Below are 20,331 nucleotides of genomic sequence, written 5' to 3' on the forward strand. Positions count from 1 at the left end.
TGCGATCAACTGTTCAAACCAATCCACTCTTTTAGAAACTTGAATGGCCTCTTTGGTAAATGTTTCAAGAAATATGAAGATGATTTTGCTTTTGGACATGCTAAATGCATTACATTTAAAGATCACTATCACAAAACTACTTGAGAGAATGAACAGGCAACAACGAGTATGAACCCAGTTCAGCTTGTCAACTGCTACAAGGAACATCAGATACACAATCAATCCATCAGACTAACACAAACAAGCACTACAATGATAACAATGCTTCAACCTTCGCAATCTGCTCTTCCTCGTTCTTTGGAGTTGGGCTCCTGTTTGCTTCGTCAAACAAATCATGCTTCCATTTCTCTACCTGAAAACCGCCTTGGCGGTAGGTGTTTCTCTCACCATACCTTCCATTGAACCTTTCCCTCCCCCTCATGCCCCTGCCACCAAACCTATCCCTTGATTGATAGCCAGCCCTATGCACATCTCCCCTCCTATCATTTCTCTCATCAGCTCTGTTGAATGGTCTGTCAGGCTTATCCAGTCCACGGGAATAATAACCACCCCTTTCTTCCCTTCTTGAAGAACCTGAAACAGGTTGATCACGATGAGGTAACTTTGATTCTGACCCTACGGCAGCTGCCGCAGATTCTGATTCTGCCGGCATCTTCTGTTCCCTGAATGCTGGTCTTTTTCTGGCAGGTGGTTTCTCAGCCTCCAGTTCAAAGAATCCATCATGTTTCCATATATTATTCTCAACTGCACGTGCTCGGGTCCTCTCATCTTTTTTCTGCAAATCATGAGCCTCAGCCTTGTCTTTAACCCTATCACCAGATTGGTCCTTTGGATCACTCCACCATCCATGATCTGTGAAAAATCATATACACCACTAAACAAATTAAGAAAGAGATACATGAGCACGAAGAAACAGGGAATCTAAACAAAAACACCGTTGAACACAATGGTTAATCACCATTTGATTTGCGGTAACTTCGACCACCTTGCCCAGAACTGCCACGTTCATCATGCTGCATAGGTAGCCTAAAATTGTTATATACAATGAGACAATTGAAGGCATGGGTACAAAACAAGAATCCCACTACATCAGGAGAAAAATATGGTTTGCATATAACAAATGACAACAGTAAGTAAATAATTCTATCAGTTAGCCCGGCACTCTTAGATTATTTATTCTGCAACCAAATATTGGTGGTGTCAACAATGCATATAAACAACATGAATAACATAAAAAAGGCAAGTGTAATATAAGGCACTTAGAGTCAAGAACTTTATACATGACAACCAAAAAGTATGAAATGAAGTACCAGAGTCAGGTCATCCATATCCAGGGGATTTGGTGACACAATTTTTATGATTGCACTATGGTGGATCTTGAAGATACTCATATTCAAACAAGAGTTCTTTAGGTGACTACCCACCAATGTATTCTAAAAAAGCCACGGTATTTGTATTAGTCCTCTGCTGTAAGGAAATTAGTTTCCACACTGCATATTTTCTTCCACTAATCTAGGCTAGCAGGACTGTTGGTTCCCCCACCTCACAATGAGTAATTCCTTGAAATCACAATTATAAACATGAAGTACTTTTATTAAAACCTAGATTTTCTGCGAGAATATAATCACTGATTAGCAAAATGAAGTACATGATAGCACCTTCATACAATCATCAAGTACCTTGTGAAATGATACTTGCCTCACCATGGGGGCACTCTCCATCCTCCCACGAGAAAACAAAAATATGGAAGTTTCTTACCATCAGAGGATATTTTGGGGCATTCCTGATCATGGAATAACTTTAAAAGGTAAAAGCATGTTTGTTAAGTGAAATGGATAAATCTTGAATAGTTTAAACTTTAAAGACCCCTATTTTTCCCTCTTAAATATATTTCGGGCTTGCAAGAAAGGATTCTATCAGAAACTTCAAGAATCTGCAATGAAGTTGTGTGCCAAGAGCAATGGAACTTCCTTATCACTATAAAACCAGTGAAAGCTGATATTATGGAGATATGAGTGAAAAGAAAAGAAAGAAATTGTTTAGAATGAAAAAGTGAAGATACCATTGCTTGGTCAAAAGGAAAAGTAAAAGACAATGTTGCAGCGAAAAAAAATTATTAATTTGCTTGGACACTGTGACTAGCGATGAAGGCAGCAATAGTGGAAACAATGTTGATGGCCAAGAGCATTGTTTGCAGAATGCTAATTTTCTGCATCTTTGTTATAGCTTCTTCATTTACAGCCCCAAATTTTATTTTAGTGTACACTGACTCTTGTTCATGCAAACGTCCTGGATTTGATGAGGATCTTTCCAGTACAATTTACCGTAACTAAAACCAAGTTTGCAAACCATGGTTAGAGGGAGCCTGCAACATGTTCCAGCATTGATGATGTAGGCCAGACTAAAGATCATACACTTGTAACAATAAAAGGTTGATAATGGGCACTTCAGTTCAACCCTAGGTTTAGTGTGTTCTTTCAATTGAAATTGATCTATCTATTAGGGACATTTTTAAGAGCTTAGGAATGTCCTTCCGTGATTTAGTTTATGTTTGATGGACTCAAGTGTAAGATTTAAGCTGTTTTCATCCAGTGATTGCAATTGAGATTTACCATCTCACAGCAATTGTTTTGACCAGGTTCAATTCATGTTTTGGGTTAAGGGGATAGAGCCTATACGCATTAGCAATAAAAGGCAAGATAGCATCATGGGCCTGCCCGCTGTCTTTCTCACCTTTCAGCATAAAAAGCCAAATGCCCCTCATGCTGCAGCCAAGGAGGTTTGCAGATGACAGATTCAGATACAAAGAACTTACAAGAAGGGGAGGAAACAGAGGGAAAGAAAAAAAGGAATGCAAAGAGAAAATCCAATGAGACAGGAAAAAGGTAAAAGATAAAAGGGGGGCAAAAAAGAAAAATAAAACTGGCTAGATAGGGTGGTAGACCCTCAATTTTATCGAGTATCAACCATGGCCCCATGAGGCATCCTACTTCTATTTGGAACTCTCTAATCACAGTAGTCACTGTGGACTGCTACTTTAATGTTATATCAACTTTTGAGCTTTAAACTTGGAGATAAAGTGGTGAAAGCTTAGGCATTTCTTGAAAAGCAAATTCAATCTTCATTCTCGCTAAATACTTCATGTGCTATTTATATGCACTATTTTATTCTCTGAATGAGTTTATACATGGGTTGCATATTACAGAGCCTATATATGTAAGTTCTGACATAATGGCTTAAAATTGTGTTCAAATCTGTAGAAACTACCTACATTAATCTAATGTTATATATTGTATGGAGACAGAAATTAACCAAATTTCATCAGGTTTCAAAAATTATGACTCGACAAAAGCTTGAAATTAGGGTATCAAAAGTCATTTTTATTCAATACAAGATAAACAAAATCCAAAAAATCTGACAAAAAGATATAGGCCTTGAATAGAAAGAAAAGCAGCTAACTTCTTAAATCATTTTATCTGTAGCTACCATATTGATGTTTCTAGCATGCTTAAGAAGTTTACTCCCTTCATTTTTGCACTTTTTATTAGTTTATGAATAAGATTTTTCCTTTTTTGGCATCTTCAGTTTCTAATAGTCTGAATTCCCATTCCATAAGACTCAGAGGTGTATTAATTCATCTTTTATTCATGGACAGATTATCCAAATGACACTTGTATATACCAATGTAATCTAACTCTACTACAGTATTTACTCATCCAGTTCCTTTCTTGATTTTCCCCCTCATATGCACTTATGTTTTTAGAATTCAATGTGTTTTTTTATGGCTACATTGCATAATTAACATATTCAAAAATGTTGTGGGCCTTTTAATTCTCACCTCAACCATTCATAGCCTATAATCTTCGATCAGATGGAGAATAAAAAACTGAAAGGTTGTGCAGATGGCTCCCAATTGACAAAAAGTATAGTCGAATTTAAAGTTTGTTCCATCAATAAAATATACATGTGACAGGGAGCCAACTATTAACATCATCATGTTGCATCACATGCCCACTGAGCATAAAAAATTGGTCAAACAATTGCAGACCAAAGAAGGAGAGTTGCAAAATATCAAGAATAAACACTAGATGGTGTCAAGTAACCCATACAATCAGTCAGCCATGGATCACAATGCCACTTCTAATGGTGAAAATGATAACCAAAAATAACATAGTGCTAGGAGAACAAACTGATCCTTCAAACAAATGACGACATAGCACAAAATGGACTGCCATGAAGCATGCAACCTCAACCATATAAAAACAAATGAGAGGTAACATATTTAAGATGGTTAATAATGGCATTCCCCATGAAGCATGCAACCTCAACCCTCTATGAGCAAATGAGTGACATATTTAAGATGGTTAATGATGCCACTCCAAACTTTTAGCCGCTCAAATAATTTCCAAATACAACTGATAATTCTAAATGCAGGTACATATCGACCCAATTACCAAGAGCAGTGCTAAAATACCATCTTTAATAAGCTAATAGATATTGAGGGGGGCATGGACAAACAAAATATTGCAGTTCATACTCATATGAGCTACCATGACTGTTTTACAATTGTAATGTGTACATATATGTTCCAAATATATCTTGAACAGGACTTTGTTGTTGATTAGTAGTGTCTCTTAATGTTCGACTAGTGTGGGACCCAAGCTCTGCAGCAGGGTTGTTTAAAATGTGAAGAAAATAATCTAAATATTGTGAATTTTTTTTTGTCAACTAAAAAACATATAGCATATAATTTTGTTCTAGAACCTTACATGAATGTTAATTTTTTTGGACCGGTATATGAAACAAGACTTAGAGGATTGAAAGAACAATTGGGTCAGCAAAGTTCTATGGAATAGGGTAGGTTTAGGATATTCCTTTTTTATTAATTTAGTTTTTAATTATTTTGCTCTCTCATTAGTTTACTGGGAGGTTGCTGTCTTGGATGCGGCAGCCATTGATCCCACAAAAAAAAAAATCATTTGAGGAAGAAGTTTGTGAGGGTTGTTGCTCTAGTGTGTGTGTGTGTGTGCGTAGGCTAGCTTTTTCAGTCTTTGTTTCTTTTTGTGTGATGAATTGGGAAGCCACCATTCAGGATTTATTAGAAGGGGTGAAAAGATGCAATGTACAAAGAGTGGCCCCCATATGCCTGACTATTTTACTAATGAAAAGGTCTCGTGATCATGGCTCTTAACAGGGCTAGGCTAGCTTATTTTTGCCGCTCCCTATTCTAACCACTCTTCAACATGCGTCCCCAATCTTTGCCATGCAACATTGTCCGCCCTGGGCTCGATTGACAACTTGCACATTGTGCTCCTCACCTTACCTTTCGGGTCCCATGATGCCACATTCTTCACCGTTGCTTGAACCCTTGTGCTGCAGCCCTCAGTGCCACATTCTCCTTCCTCAGCACTACTTAGCCCATCGCCTCTCTCCCCATGGTGTCACCATTGGATAACATCCCTTCTCTCTTTGACCCACATGCATCCCTTCTCTCCCTCCCTCTCTCTGTTGATTGAACAGGTTGCTGACATGGATCCCGATGCAGATGATGATATGGTGCAACATGCAGTGCAAGCTGCTTGCTTGTCCTTCCATGGTGATAACAACATGCCACGGCCCAATTCCTGCTAGGATGTCGAGTTCTATCCCCAATTCCATCATTATTCATACTTAATACTCTGTACTACCCGAAAAAAATGTAGTCGATCCCACCTATAATACAAATAATATATCTACTATATACTATTTTTTTCTCTTACTGTACATAAAGGCTCAGAGTTTACTATTCATATCCCTCCCCCCATTTCTACTATACACAAGAGAGTTCAGAACCCCCATAAATAGGCGATATATGTTGCCAAGAATAGGCTTTGAACCTTTTTCGCCCTGCCTTACCCCTTTTTCCTTACTGTATATAGGGAGTTCAGAACCCCCCTAAATAAGCAACATGTGTTGCCAAGCGGAGGCTTTGAACTCCCCTTTATCTATATTTAATGCTTTGTATTGCTTGAAAAAAATGCAGTCAATCCCACCTACAATACAAATAGTACATAAAGAGTATACCACTTTTTCCTCTTACCGTACATAGAGGCTTTAAGTCTACTATTCATGTCCCTCTCCCCCTTTTCTACTATACACATGGAAGTTCAGAACCACATAAATAGGCAACCGTGTCACCAAGAATAGGCTTTGAACTTTTTTTTTTTTTGCCCAGACTTCCTCCTTTTTCTCTTACTATATATGGGGAGTTCAAAACACCCCTGAATAGGCGACACATGTCACCAAGGGGAGGCTATGAACTCCCCTTTAATGTGTTAGAAGATTATATTGAAGGAGTCAACATGTGTAGTTTGTGTGTCAATCACTCTTGCTAGGTGCAATGTGATTAGGATCATATGCAATGCATTTTTCTTTTAATCATTCAAAATGTTGTTAAATAATTCCATTACATAGGAATCAAGAAGAACCTGCTTATTACTAAGAGAAAAATGTTGTGGAAATGCCATCTCAAAAGATTCCACAGGCACAAAAAATTATGTCAGAACATTAGAACTGAATCCTTAGGATGCATTTTGCTAGTGGAATACAGCCCCTTTACTCTAACCTACCAAATACTAGAAAAAAAGACTATTTATTCTGAGGACAAAATCAGTATTTTGAAAATTAGAGCTATTTTTCCACTTAAACTTACTCCATAGTACAAGGTGTAGTTTATTCAAATGTTCTTTGACCTAAATGGGTTGACAAGGTCAACCATCAAGCCCAACAAATATTGTGGGGCAAAATAAAACCCCAAAATTATCAAAAGCCCATTTGACTCAGTGAATCGGATAGTTTAATTGTTTGAAGCATTCGAGTAAAAAACATGTCAACCTATCCAAAACAAAAAAGGAACAATATCGGACATCTTCCCTTCTCACTCCCTTCTTTCTCGATCTTTAACCTGTTCCCTTGGTTGACAGAGGGGTCATGGCAAAACCTGAGGCGGTGCAATCCGATTCAATTGGAATGAGGATAGCTCTAACACATCCATACAGAACAAAGATAGCAAAGCTAGATTGAAGGAAATAGAGGTAGCATGGCCAAAAAAAAAGACAACAAGAGGAAGTGCAGCTAGAGAGGGGAGCTATGGCAGCAAGACCCAACCTAGAAGGGATACAAGGTGGTGATGCGCCATCAAAGAAGGCCTTCTCTTCTTCTAGATGGCATGGCTAGATCATAAGAGGTAAGAGGGCAAGGGAGGCGGGGAGAGGAAAAGGAGAGTCTATGATTGGCAGTAGGGATGGCAATTGGGTTGGATCGAGTCAGATACGGGTTGGGTTGGATTCAAGTTAGGTAAAAAATTTGCTAAAACTTGCAACCTGTTTCTTAAACAGGTCAAAATTCAAATCTAAATCCAAACTATTTATTAAACAAGTAATTGAACCCGCTCGCACAACCTGTTTAGTAAATAGGTCAAGTCAGGTTAAACAGCCTAAGTGAATTTTTAATAGATTAAACGGATTTAAATTGGTGAAACAGGATAAATGGATTAGATTAAACGGGATAGAAATGGATTAAGCAAGTTTTAAATGGGTTAAACAAGTCTTAAACGGATAATCTAACCCAATTATTTTATGGGTCAAACCAGATAAAACAATTCCAAGGTCACAATCTGAACCCGATTCATTCAATAAATGGGTCTAGATGGGTTGACCTGTTTGTGACCCAAATCCATTTATGTCAAACCCGAACATGCTTAAAGTGAGTCATTTGGAGGTCGAGGGTTGTGTCATAAATTGCCACCTCTAATTGCCGAGAGGAAGAGGATGGTTTAGTTAGGCGCTTCAGAAAGAAGGAAAATAACTAGTTAGATTATATTTGGGGGCTGGTACGACCACTGTTGAATCAAGGTCGAGACAGGAACCAACACCACGCCATGATAACAGTTTGGTCTAAGGCACCAAGTTCAAAATATTGGTCATTCTGGAGTAAAGTGGGCTAGGAGCACGTAAACTCATTTACTCCAGGCTAACTTACTTGACAACCAAACTCAGCCTTTAAGAAACAAGCCATACTTGACAATTGAAAAAACCTAACTTCAAGCTGGCCATCACAAGCATTAAGGTCCATGAAGATAAATTATTATCACCTGAAGTATTAAATTAAACTATAGAAAAAGCACTCAAAGATTAGATTATTCATTCAAAAGAAACACTCAATTGCATTAGTTGGGAAACATGCTGAAGCAACTGATAGTGAACATGCATGGGCTTTACGTCACAGGAGATGCTTATATCTTAACAGGAGAGAAAACAAAAATATTTGTTGTATTAAACGGAGGGAGGATACAGTTTCTTTTAAAGAAAGAAACAGTTTCATAAGTTATAAAATGGATGTCCACCTGAAAATAAGAACGAGAACGTGGCACTTCAGCTGGGTCAGAAGAGTGTTTGGTGCCATCAGAGATTTCACCAATCTTTCTGTCTGAACCCTGTTTTACAGTTTCAGGCTGCAACTTGGTTTCGATTGCTGGAGGGGCCTCAAGCGGCAAAACATCTTGCAGACGCCTACGTTGCTTTTGATCCTGATCGGCTGTGCCATCAGCATCCAAATCACGATATGTTCTCTCTGTTGCAGGTTTTCCATCTCTTCTTGTTTTCTTTGGACTACATACCATATAGCAAGTAAAGACAAATTAATGTTCATGTCATTCTGTCAGACCAAGGTGTTGGAACTGAAAATTGCATCTCGTGGCAAAAAGATGGCAAGAGCACAAAATAGACAAACTCTAAGGGTTTCTAAAAAGGGAAGGGATTCTATTTTACAATCTACAAACTGTTAATTGCCATTGTTAGCAGCCCATTAGTTTTACAAGATTTTAAGTTAATCCTAGCATGATAGGTAGCATATAAGCCCCCGCATACTCTTTTAGGAACAAAAAGTGCTTTTAAGCTCAGACACAATATCTTCTGAAGCCCTAATCAAATCCTAGCACAGCTCAGAATCCAGACCACACATTATCAAGATTTTAATCCATGCGGCATTCTGATCATTTAAGCTTTAAAGAAAATTAAAAGAATAACAGAATCTTTAAATAAAAAATTAACAACAATATTCAGCAGCAAGGCTAACACAGTAGAGGTTCAGATACAAAGATTGGATCAAACAAAATTAATGATTAGCAATTTAGTATGATATATCAGACAGTTTAAAAAAAAAAGGGGTAAATAAAGGCAAGCTAAAACACTTTTTACCTACAAGTAGGAACATGTTCCGGTACCTTAATGTATGATACTATAATCCAAATTTTTGTAACCATGACAACCACAGTGTGCAAAAAGAATATTTGACAGTTAGAAAATCTGCTTCCTTGTGCAAAACTGGTACACAATAAAATGAAGTTTGACACAACGATCATGCTATCTAGGGCTAAAGTTGAGAAAAATGGTCAAGAGGGGGTTAAGATTAAAAACAAATCATACTAAGGTTTCATGCCAAGGAAAAAACAAGCCAAAGCATCCAGTGTGGCACTTAATGGTTAAAACCAGCACAGTGCAGATTAGAAACTCTAAGAACAGGCATACTGACAAATGAGAATAAAAATTAAACTCGGGTCTATCTAACAATCAGAAGAATGACCATCAGGAATGACCACAAGTGAAAAATGAAGCGGGAAAAAGAAGAACAAAGCATGATTATCAGAAATACAAGTGAGAAAAGCAGAGGGAAAAGAAACTAAAAAAGTAAAAATGCCATTCCTCTTACAAAAGATTCAAAACAGAATATGTAAGGAAGGTGAACTATACATGCATGCATGCAGACATGCATAAAGACACAAGAATATCACTATCATGATTTTTTGTTTTGATTTACAAACACTTTCATTCCAAAAGTTTGTTTATCCATGAAGTCCACTGTCAATGGTCACAATTTGCAACATAATTATTATTATGAGAATATTGTACTCGAGGGATGTTGTCCATAATGAGGTGTCTCTATCATTTAATAACATAAAAACATAACTAAGCAACAGAACTAAAAGAATGAAACATACGACGCCTTAAAACAAATGAAATTACACAGCAATAGAGCAATTAAATTTGAAAAATATATCACGAAAATCAGTCAGATCAACCTGAGGGAGAGTGGTGTGTCATTTATATATCTATACAACAAAATATGTATGCACATACATGCAGATACAGAAACCAAACGCAAGTTTATAAAAGTCAAGAACCTTAACATATCAAAGTACAAGAAAATTTGAAATATGGAAAACTAATTTATGGCTATGAAAAACTATGATGCAAAAAATCAGTATTCACAAGTGGATGCATGTGCATTACAGCATCATTGCCATCAGAGATATCCATCACTGGTGCATATGACAAGCTGACCCATATAGACAACTTATGAAAACTAAGGTTTCTCTCCATCAACAATGATTATGAATAAATTTGCAATGCCTGTGAGATCAGTTATTGGGAATCATTTAGGAATTTTTACTTATTCTGCCATATTTGTGGAATATACTATTATTTGGTCTCATTCCAACATTTCCTATAAGAGTCTAAAAAGGTTACTCAAGGTCTAATTTGAAGCACCTAGGGAAATTGTATAAGTAATTTGTTTATAAATCATTTTTAGGGTTGCTCTCCATGTCTTCAAATGCCGGTGGCATACAGTGCAAGCCTAATATGTGACTGAATAATATCAGTCATGTTTTCAACATGTGATGTAGGTAATTAAGTTTTAGTCACCAAAGTGCAAACTTAAAGATTATTTTGCATATAACCCCTCCCTTTATAGATAAATTGCAAATAAAGACCCCTCTTTTCAACATCTCCCTTATATCAGAAATTCCTACATAGAACCCTAAGTTCACTTTCCATCAGCTATAATACACTAGGTATCGTGTTTCTTCCCATTCCTCTCTTTGCTCATATTTTTTTGAACTTATAACTACTGTCTAGTCATGATTTCTGACATTAGCATCGTTGGATTCAAGCATCTCATTACCACAATTGCTAGATTTGAATTTGAAGACCAGTGTTGACAAATAGCATAGCACAATTGTCAGAAGCTCCAATGGGCTTGCAGTAAATATACCACTATGGCTCATGGAAAGTTAATGTGATGTCTTATAGTGCAAAATCTGGGAAAAGGAAGGTCTTGATATGCCAAATTATGTAAACAAGGAGTCTTTATATACCATTAACCTACAAAGGGAGAGATCATATGCGGGAAAAAAAAACATTTTAAAATTGAACATATTAAATTATATCTTGTGTCTTATTATATCTAAAACCATCTTTCTAGAATGAATTCCCCATCATCCACTAAACCATATACCTAGGGCATTAAATCTTCTTCCTTTATCCTTCGTTCAGCATTATTCTCTCTCAACCATTCTTCTATTGTGGACCAGATCCAGCATCAAATTGTCTGGAAAAATTCCACTGCACCTTTTAATCAATCAGGTCACACCATATGAAAATTAGAATATGAAGGGGTACGTTATACAGTTCCAGAGAAAATCCATGTGTGCACATCTAATTATCACATCCAAACAGTTAGGTCCTCAGATGATCAAGTCTTCTCAACTCACAGTGCTAGAGATATGCATATTGGGACAACAATGTTACTAGTTACTACACCTAGAGAGTTACCTTTCAAACATTTAAGCTAGCCTTAGCACCATGAACACAATATCTCCAACAATTATTAAGACAAGAGAACATATCAGGCTTATGAGCATGCATGAGTTTTTTAGGCCTTAGAAGACACAGCCGCCTAATAACCCTACTGCATCCAACTCCAAACTGCAGTTCCGTACTTCCAAATCATATTTGGCTAGGAAATGCATATCTTACCATCCCAAATTACTAGTCCAAAGAACTACACAAATCATGTCGAGTTATCAAGGTGGGTGAGAGAGAGGAGGAATTCAATCAACTGATGATTAAAGTGATAACGGCAGGGGTATATTTTTCTATGATAGGCAAATGGATAAAGAGCGCAATAGTGACATGGCTGGTGGAACGGGTTCCTGAAGTGGGATGCTTTGTTGGCTTGCTGCATTTTCAGAGGATTGAAGCCATTAGGTTTCAGAGGGAGGGAGGGAGAGAGAAGAGAGTGGGAAAGGGAGGGGTTCGAGGCCACAAGTCATGTTTTCTCCGAGATTAGTGAGCAGGATTAGGTTGGCACACATGGATATTCCTTCTTTCTCTGGCAAAAGGAGAGAAGCAATGAGAGAAGGGTTGATGGTCATGGTACCATGCTGATTTATTTAACGAGATTACATGCACTAGGGAAGAAAAAGGAATTGATGTTATGTTATAGAAGTATGCCCAGCTAATTTGTTTTATTTGATTGCATCAACAGACAAAAATATCAAGAATAAAGTATACATAGCTCATTTGATTAAGCAGGTCTATCGGTCAGTAGGGGCACTTGTACACAAAAGTGGTGTCCGGTCTTTCAATCAGATCAGGAGGGCACAAGCACAAAAAGTCAATGATTCATTAGCTTCACAAGACGTGGACAAGGCAGTCTCAATCTCCTTCCTTCATTTTGTTCATCTTTGTTTGATCCATGACAAACTCTGCTCTAACAAGTTTACATACCCCTGCATTAATTGGACAAAAAGGTCTCTGATATCTTAGAATGTCCTTTATTTATCAACAAGTACCTTTTTGCAAATTTACGTTCATATTTTAATGGTTATTAAAAGAGAAATTTTTACAAGCTGGTCATTCTAAACATAGGAAAAAGTTAAAATTGTAATAAGTTATATATAATAGTTTGTAAACACATAAACTTATACGGTTGCTTCCTAGATACTTCCACCCCCTAACTTTTAAACCTTGCTGCTTCCCCTCACCCAAACCTGCACCCACTTCTGGCAACTTAAGCGCAATAGAACCTAAGCTACGCTAGGCTCAACTAAGTTTAATTTATAAGAAGATGCCAGCGTAGACTACTAATCAATATATACCCATAATCACTAATAAATAACAGTTACTAGAAAACACCTGTATTTGTATTATTTAGAACTTATATTTCTTTAGATGCAGACAGCTATACCCCTAATAGTGGCATGAAACTTCATATGCTGTGGTGAAGCCACACATAGCTGTGGGCATTCTTAACTAAACAATTATGTGCACTGCACATGGCTAATTTTATTAATTACTTTAGTTTTCCCCAATGATGTTTGGTCACAAGTGCTACAATTTGTGTAAAACAGGATTGGCTTCAGCATTTATAAATATCTTATGAGCTGCATGATACCCAGCTTGAGCCTAGAAAAGACCGAACATCCAAATAAGCCATGCTGTAATGTAACAAAATAGAAAAGAGATAGAGCCACGCATCCTTGAGATTTTGAGTTGGAGACAGGCAGCTTAAGCTAAGCTTTTAACTTGGTTGGTTGATGCACCGTAACTCGTACTTTTTAGAAGAGAAAACATCATGTTGGCAATTATCTCTAGCAAATATCGAAAAAAATTTTTATCTTCACTGGCAATATGCATTTCTGGATGGGAAAAAAAGACTTAACTCCATAAAATGTACAAGTACTACAGGTGAAATAAATTCGCAAAAGGAAACTTTCAACGATGCAAACCAAAACTGAAAATCACAATAGTCAAGATGGTCACAATGTGTTCCAAGAAAAACCCATAGCGAATAAATAAACCTATCAAGTGAGTTTTTCTCTATAAGAACAAATCCTTGAAGAAAAGACTTAATATTATAAGAGATAATTTCTTTACAGATTCTTTATGAAATACTTTCATTTAAAAAATTTATTCAGCTTCTTTAGAGAGCTCATCATTACTTCTAGAGAGATTGCATATTTGATCAACAACTAACTAAGTCAGTGGGTCCCACATGAAAAAGGTTGCAAAAAATCCTGATCATTATAAAAAGGAAGAAAAGAATAGGAGAATTAGTACCAGTAATCCAGTAAAAGATATTATCATAATTAATAGAAATAAAATCATATTTAAAATCACCATATCTTCTTGGCAACAGTTGGCCCTGTATTGAAGCAAATCAAGATAAATCTGTGGATGTAGGTTACCCTAAATATAACTCCTAGAGAAATCCAAAGGTCATAGAAAACTGTCTTGCACCAGTCTTTTATACTGTTTCAAGTTCATCCTCCAGTCTACAATTCAATACAAACTTAAACCTAGCATTGGAATATCATATCAATCTTTAAAAGCATATAGCACTAATAACAACAAAACAAGAATGCTTTGGTCATGTGTCTATCTTGGAAAGCTGAATAAGCATACATGATGCCATAGCTCAGATTGCATCACAACCTGCAAACCAACAATAAAAATTATAGTGGCTTGAGGCTCCTCACAGATGATAGGATTCTTAACAATAATTACACATAAATATACCACCAACAAAGGGTCCTCATGACCAAGTTTAAATTACACTAAGATGCTATATATTGAGAACACAGTAACAGCCTGTACTTGGATAATTCAGAACCTGGAATTTGTTTTCAGATGCATGCAGCTGTATCTTTAACATCATCACATGAAAACTTTCAACTCTTGTAATGATTGTGATGGAGCCACACATAGCAGCCACTATTATTAGCTGAACAATCATGATACAAGGTTTTAAATCCCCTTGGACAAGGCTATCCCGGTTTTCTCATTAAATGAGACACACTACCGTCCCGCCTTTTCCTTACACTTGGGACAGGAGATGTCTCAAGATGTTCCGATCGGGATGTTGGGATGTTGGCAGGACAACCCTGTCTCGACATATACTCACATAGGATGGTATCCCATCCCGAAGTCCCGTGGGACGTGCTGCCGGGATCTGAATCTTTGCAATCATGCATGTTGCACATGCCTAATTTTATCAATTACTTTAATTATCATGGATGACGTTTGGTCATCAATGTTAAGATTTCTCTAAAACAGAATTGGCTTAAGCATGTCCAAATATCTTGTAAGCTGCAGTCATCCCAGCTTGAGTCTAGAAAAGACCAACGATCTAAATAAGCCATGGCTCAAGCTGAGAAAAATAAAAATATGACTATTCAAGCTGATCCAGAGCCAAGCACCCTTGTGATTTTGAGCTGGAAACAAGCAGTTCTAAACTAACATTAACTTGGCTGGTTGATAAACCTAGTGCACACTATCTAGTAAGCAAAAACATCATGTTACAGTTAACTGTATCAAAGAATTTTTAATCTTCATCGGCAATATGCATATCTCTATGAAATGTATAAGTGCTAATAATGAAATAAGTTCACAAAAAGGAAACTTCCAAGAAAAAACCTACAGAGAATAAATAAACTGATTGAGTGAGTTGTTCTCTATGATGATGAATATTCAAAGAAAATTCTTAATCTTATAAGAGATAATTTGTTTACAAACTCTTTTATAAAATATTTTCTTTCAAAAAATTATTCAGTTTCTGCAAACAGCTTGTTATTGCTCCTAGCAAGATTTTATATGTAATCAACAACTAGCTAAACCAATGGGCTCATAACGGGGATCCTACATGAGTTGCAAAAAATAGCAGATCACTGTAAATAGGAAGAAAAGAAAGAAAATAATAGGAGATTTTGTGTCACTAATCCAGCAGAAGATATTATCATAAATAATAAAAGTAAAACAAATATAGAATCACCATAAATTCTTGGGAATATTGGGCCTCGTATGTGAAGGAAATTGCCATAAATTTGTAGATGTAGCTTCCCTATATACAAAGACAAGCAACAAATCCAAGAAAAACTCAATTTCTTAAAAAACAAGGTCACTTGTAAGGTGGTCATGTAGAAGCCTAAATCATCCCCTATCCCTTTAAAATCTTTCCGAGTAAACTAAGAATTTGGTGCATTTTACCAGAAGAAAGAGTAGTATATATTTTTCAGCTTGCACTAAAGCAAGACTTTTTATATGACTGAAACTTGCGCCCCAACCATATACTCAAAACTCTGAAGTCCCAATCAAAGAAATCAACTTTTCAACATTGATTGACCGAGGAAATAAACAAGCACTGACTGAGTTTCAGGTGAGTTTAACCTTCAAGAAGGAATTTTTAAATGTTTAACAAACAGTTAGCACATTAAAAGAATGAGATTCCACCAAGTTTAGTCTTTGAGAAATAGCAAAATATGGAAATCAGAAAAGTTTAGAAAATTGTCCTGCACCCATCTTTTTCAACTATTTCGAGCTCATTCTCAACTTTATAATTCCATGTAATTTTAAAACCTAGCCTCGAAATATTGCATTGATTGAAAGATGCATGCAGCACTAATACCAACAGAGATCAAAACTCTTTCATTGTCCAAAGTGTCCAAGCATGCATTAGTCATGTGTCTATCTTTGAAAGATGAAAATAGTTCATCATGTCAGATATGCATTTCTCTCAGATCGCATTCACACCCACAAATCAACAGACAGAAAGCAAAGTGCCTCAAGGGTCCCTATTGATGATAGTCTTAGCAACTACTAAGTTATAACAATAGTTATTAATCATTAGAAAAAGCGTTATGTGGATGTCAATGTATTGATTACGCATATCAAAGTGCTTCCATCATCTGAAACTTTAAGTTTTTGGTTTTGCATCAAATGATGCAGTAAAGCATAAAGAACAAAGAGGAGGATTATAAGGAAGCCATGAAAACCAACCAACAAATTCATGAAACCAAGCTATAATCTTAAACTAGCTCTTGAAACCAAGCTGTTATATTATATTAGCTCAATTTCTATTAGTTAATATTCTTCAGCATTCTTATTGGCACCTCATATTTCTCTTTTTTGAACAACATGTATAGTGCCTGAACCCAAGTTCAAATTTTGGTTTCAGAGCCAATTCTGGTTTGCCTTGGCTCTTCTTTTTTTTTTTTCGGTTGGAACTGCAATATTCCATCTAAATAAACTGGCCAATCATGCGACCAGCTGAAAACAATGTGGTCTGAACAATATGAATTAAACAACTCTATGAAAAGGTGAAAACTTTTTGACACCCAATTTCCCAATTATCCCGTTAAAAATCTGAACCATTTCTAAAGATCAGGGAAATCAATATTTTCTCACGAGATAAATCTAATACTACTACATGTTTATTTAGAATTCAAGTGAGTGCTTTCAATTTGTAAAGCATCACAAAGCCATGGATACACTCATGTATCAAAAAAATCTAGAGAATCTCAGGAACAAAAGAAAGAGAGCACAGTTAGCTGATGCTAGCCAAAAACTTGAAAAAGCTGATCAACCTGGTGGAAATATAAAACGGCAAGGCAGAAATCTAAACATGAATTGGCTTCTGTTGCGACAAAACCAAAAGAGAATCTCTCTTTACAGAGACAAATGTGAAGAAAATATCAAGCAAACACGGACATAGATTCGACTTCTTCATACATTTCAGGAACGGCTTAAATTCATCGGTTCACGCAACCTATTAGTACAGGAACAACCAATTAACACCGCGAGGGATCGGATTGGTGGTCGAAAACGAGATGGGTTCATTAGAATTCAGTGATTCGAAAGGCTCTCTTGCTCCCTGGCCCTACCGATGCGAAAGAGGAACAAAAAAATCGATCGATCGCGAGAGGGGGTTACCTGGATTCTCGTTCGGACCGGGAATGGGGTCGTTTGGCGTGGGAATCGCGGCCCTCTCGTCGAGACGACATGACCGCCTCCGACACACTCCTCTTCCGTCTCGGCTTCTCCGCTGATTGCGAAACAAGAGAAACTAGGGCTCCGTCGCTTCACCTCTCGTCTATCGCTTCGCTCGATCAGCTCACACTTGTGCTTACCGACGCTCGTGTGCGATTTTTTTTTTTTTTTGAGGTTTTTTTTTGCGACTATACCCTCCCACTCGTTCGAATTTACGTAAACATCTTCCTACAATTAATAATTTTATATGTACTAATAAAATATTTATTATATATATATATATATTATTTTTTTTGTATATACCCGTACCATCAACGTCATTCAAAAATTAGTGTTTTAAAATTGAAATGACTGAAATATTTTTAATGAGTAAGTATATAAAAAAAAATATTTATAGGATATATAATAATTTTATAAAAATATTTATATAATTTAATATATTTAAGAGAATATTCATGCTAAATTAAGAAAAAATTATCTATTAATCCCTAGTTTGATTCAAAATTATTTTTAAGTCCCTGAACTTTTCAATTGGAATAAAATATCTCTGGACTGCTAAGGACTTATTTTTAGATCTCTACCATCTACTATTGTCACATGTTGTCATTTAAGCCCATTTAAATGACAGAAATGCCTTTGATGATTTTGGAAGGAAAGATTAACCTTCATCTCCAATCCCTCGTCCCCAACTCTATCTTCTTCCTCTTCTCACATTCCGGCACTATCGACCGTGACCTCGACAGCACCGCCATTTAGCCACCTTGGCGTGAGCAACCACCGCCATCTTTTTTTCCTCCATCTCTACCTGTAGCTGACAACGAAAATTTCTAGGTATGCCCTCCCTTTTTCTTGTTCCCCTTCCCATTTTTCTTCTTTTTCCTCTGATCTCTCCCTCTAAGGGTTCGGACCGGTGACGGTGATAACTGCTCCTTTTTCTCCCCTATCCTAAGCTTGGTGTGGCCCGATCTATTCCTATTTTGTGGTCCCAAAATATTATCACTCATCTCTAAACCGTGAAGAAATTATATAAAGCCAGAAGAAAAAGAGACAAAGGTATGTAACCGAAAGTTGAATTTGCAAACAAAAATAAAATATGTGTAATCATTATGGTAAAATATGTAACCAAAACTTTTAACTATGTATCGATTTATTATCATTATATTTTAGATATTATTGCATACTCTAAATATAACAAACATCTTATTTAGTTGTTTGATGTATTTATTTTATGACAGAAAATGGCTATATCGACTCAAAATACTGCAAGAAGAAGGAGGTACAATGAGAAAAAAGAGAAGAATAGGGAGGCAACATATTAGATTAAATTAGCTGCATATTTAATAGGAGAGTTATATGGATTGCTGATTTAGTTATGTAAGTATTTACTTGGTTACATATATATCAATTACAGTCACCTGTATTTATACTTTGATTGCATAATTTATTTGTTAAGTTTGGTTGTATAGAGTCCTGATTATATATACTTTCTAAGTGTTTACTTTTAAGTTAACTTTGGTTACATAATTGATGTTATCTCTTTGCAGATTTGATGAGTTTTTATATTTAAGATTTTTGTTTTATATAGGTTACAAATAAATCGGAGTTAAAGGATGACATCAGTAAGGAAGAGAGAGAAGTTGAGAGAGGTGAGGGCAACAATGAGAAAGATGAGAGAAGTGATAAGAGCACTCTAATTAATTGTCACTGTTATACTACGTCATATCACCTCTTTATGTTGAAAGTTAAAAAGAAAATGAGCCGATACCACTAGAGCCGCATGGACATGACTCCATTTCATGCATTGCTAGACGTACCCTCTATCAAATAAAAGAAAGCATTTATTGATGATCTACTTGTAGTGTATGATACAGATTCTGGTTGTTTTAGGATAAGTAGTCACTTGTTGAGATGGAGTGCAAGGGATGTTGGCTTGATTTTGAATCTTCCAATATATGGCACCCGTGTCAGTTTCAAAGTGGATGCTTAAAAAAATATTGATATAGTTAGGAAGTATTTTGACCAAAGGATACATGGCAATGAGACATTTAAGTGAAAAAGATTGGAGGACCTTATACTATCTTTGGTAGAGAGAGAAAGGATGGAGGACTTTGAAGATTTTATCCACCTCATATGTTTATACATCATGGGGATATTTTTATTCCTGATAAATAACATGAAAGTTGCTAAATGGATCTTTAGGTAGATATTCTAATTTTTATAATTTTGATTTATTTATAAATTTATATATTAAAAATACTTACGTCTTATTTATTATGTAGATATGTGGAGAATCCCTCTTAATTTTCTAACTTTGCATAGGATCACGTCGTATATGATTTCATGCATAGCATTATCAAAGAGAAGGCCTTATTGATACAAAAATGAAATGCAAATAAAAAGGTGAATGTTGGGTATTTAAGAGATTGTATAACCACTCTTAGTGTAAGTGTCAATTGCCTCCATGATTCTTTTTATAATTTTGTATATATTTTGCTGCAACATAGTTTTTATTTTCCATATGAGCAGATGTGGTTATATGAGGTTATGAGTTTGATTGATTACGCCTACTATGTATTTTTTTCTCCGTATTTTGAACTATAGTATGAAAAGATTTTCAATTCGGAGGAAGCTGCAATTTAGGATTGCTAAAGTGCCACCCGAGAATGTAAATATTTTCAAGTTTGAA

The 20,331-nt window shown here is 36.2% G+C and overlaps 1 protein-coding gene across 1 annotated transcript; it reads right to left on the reverse strand.

Moving 5' to 3' along the window:
- Positions 1-17,784, reverse strand: LOC105060693 (uncharacterized). Its single transcript, XM_010944497.4, has 4 exons — positions 17,589-17,784; positions 8,384-8,648; positions 959-1,013; positions 1-852 (listed from the first exon to the last, which is right to left on the reverse strand). The coding sequence occupies exons 1-4, from the start codon at positions 17,657-17,659 to the stop codon at positions 248-250; spliced, it is 996 nt and encodes a 331-aa protein (XP_010942799.1). The 5' UTR covers positions 17,660-17,784; the 3' UTR covers positions 1-247.
- Between the last annotated feature and the right edge of the window lie 2,547 nt (positions 17,785-20,331).

Source organism: Elaeis guineensis, chromosome 13 (assembly GCF_000442705.2).
Source record: "Elaeis guineensis isolate ETL-2024a chromosome 13, EG11, whole genome shotgun sequence".
NCBI classification, from domain to species: Eukaryota; Viridiplantae; Streptophyta; class Magnoliopsida; order Arecales; family Arecaceae; genus Elaeis; species Elaeis guineensis.

Excerpts from the sequence above, each read along its gene's own strand:
- LOC105060693 (XM_010944497.4), bottom strand. The coding sequence starts at position 17,659 with ATGTCGTCTCGACGAGAGGGCCGCGATTCCCACGCCAAACGACCCCAT. Across the intron at positions 8,649-17,588 it reads CGGTCCGAACGAGAATCCAG|TCCAAAGAAAACAAGAAGAG; the intron begins GTAACCCCCTCT and ends TATGGTATGTAG. Across the intron at positions 853-958 it reads AAGTTACCGCAAATCAAATG|ATCATGGATGGTGGAGTGAT; the intron begins GTGATTAACCAT and ends GATTTTTCACAG.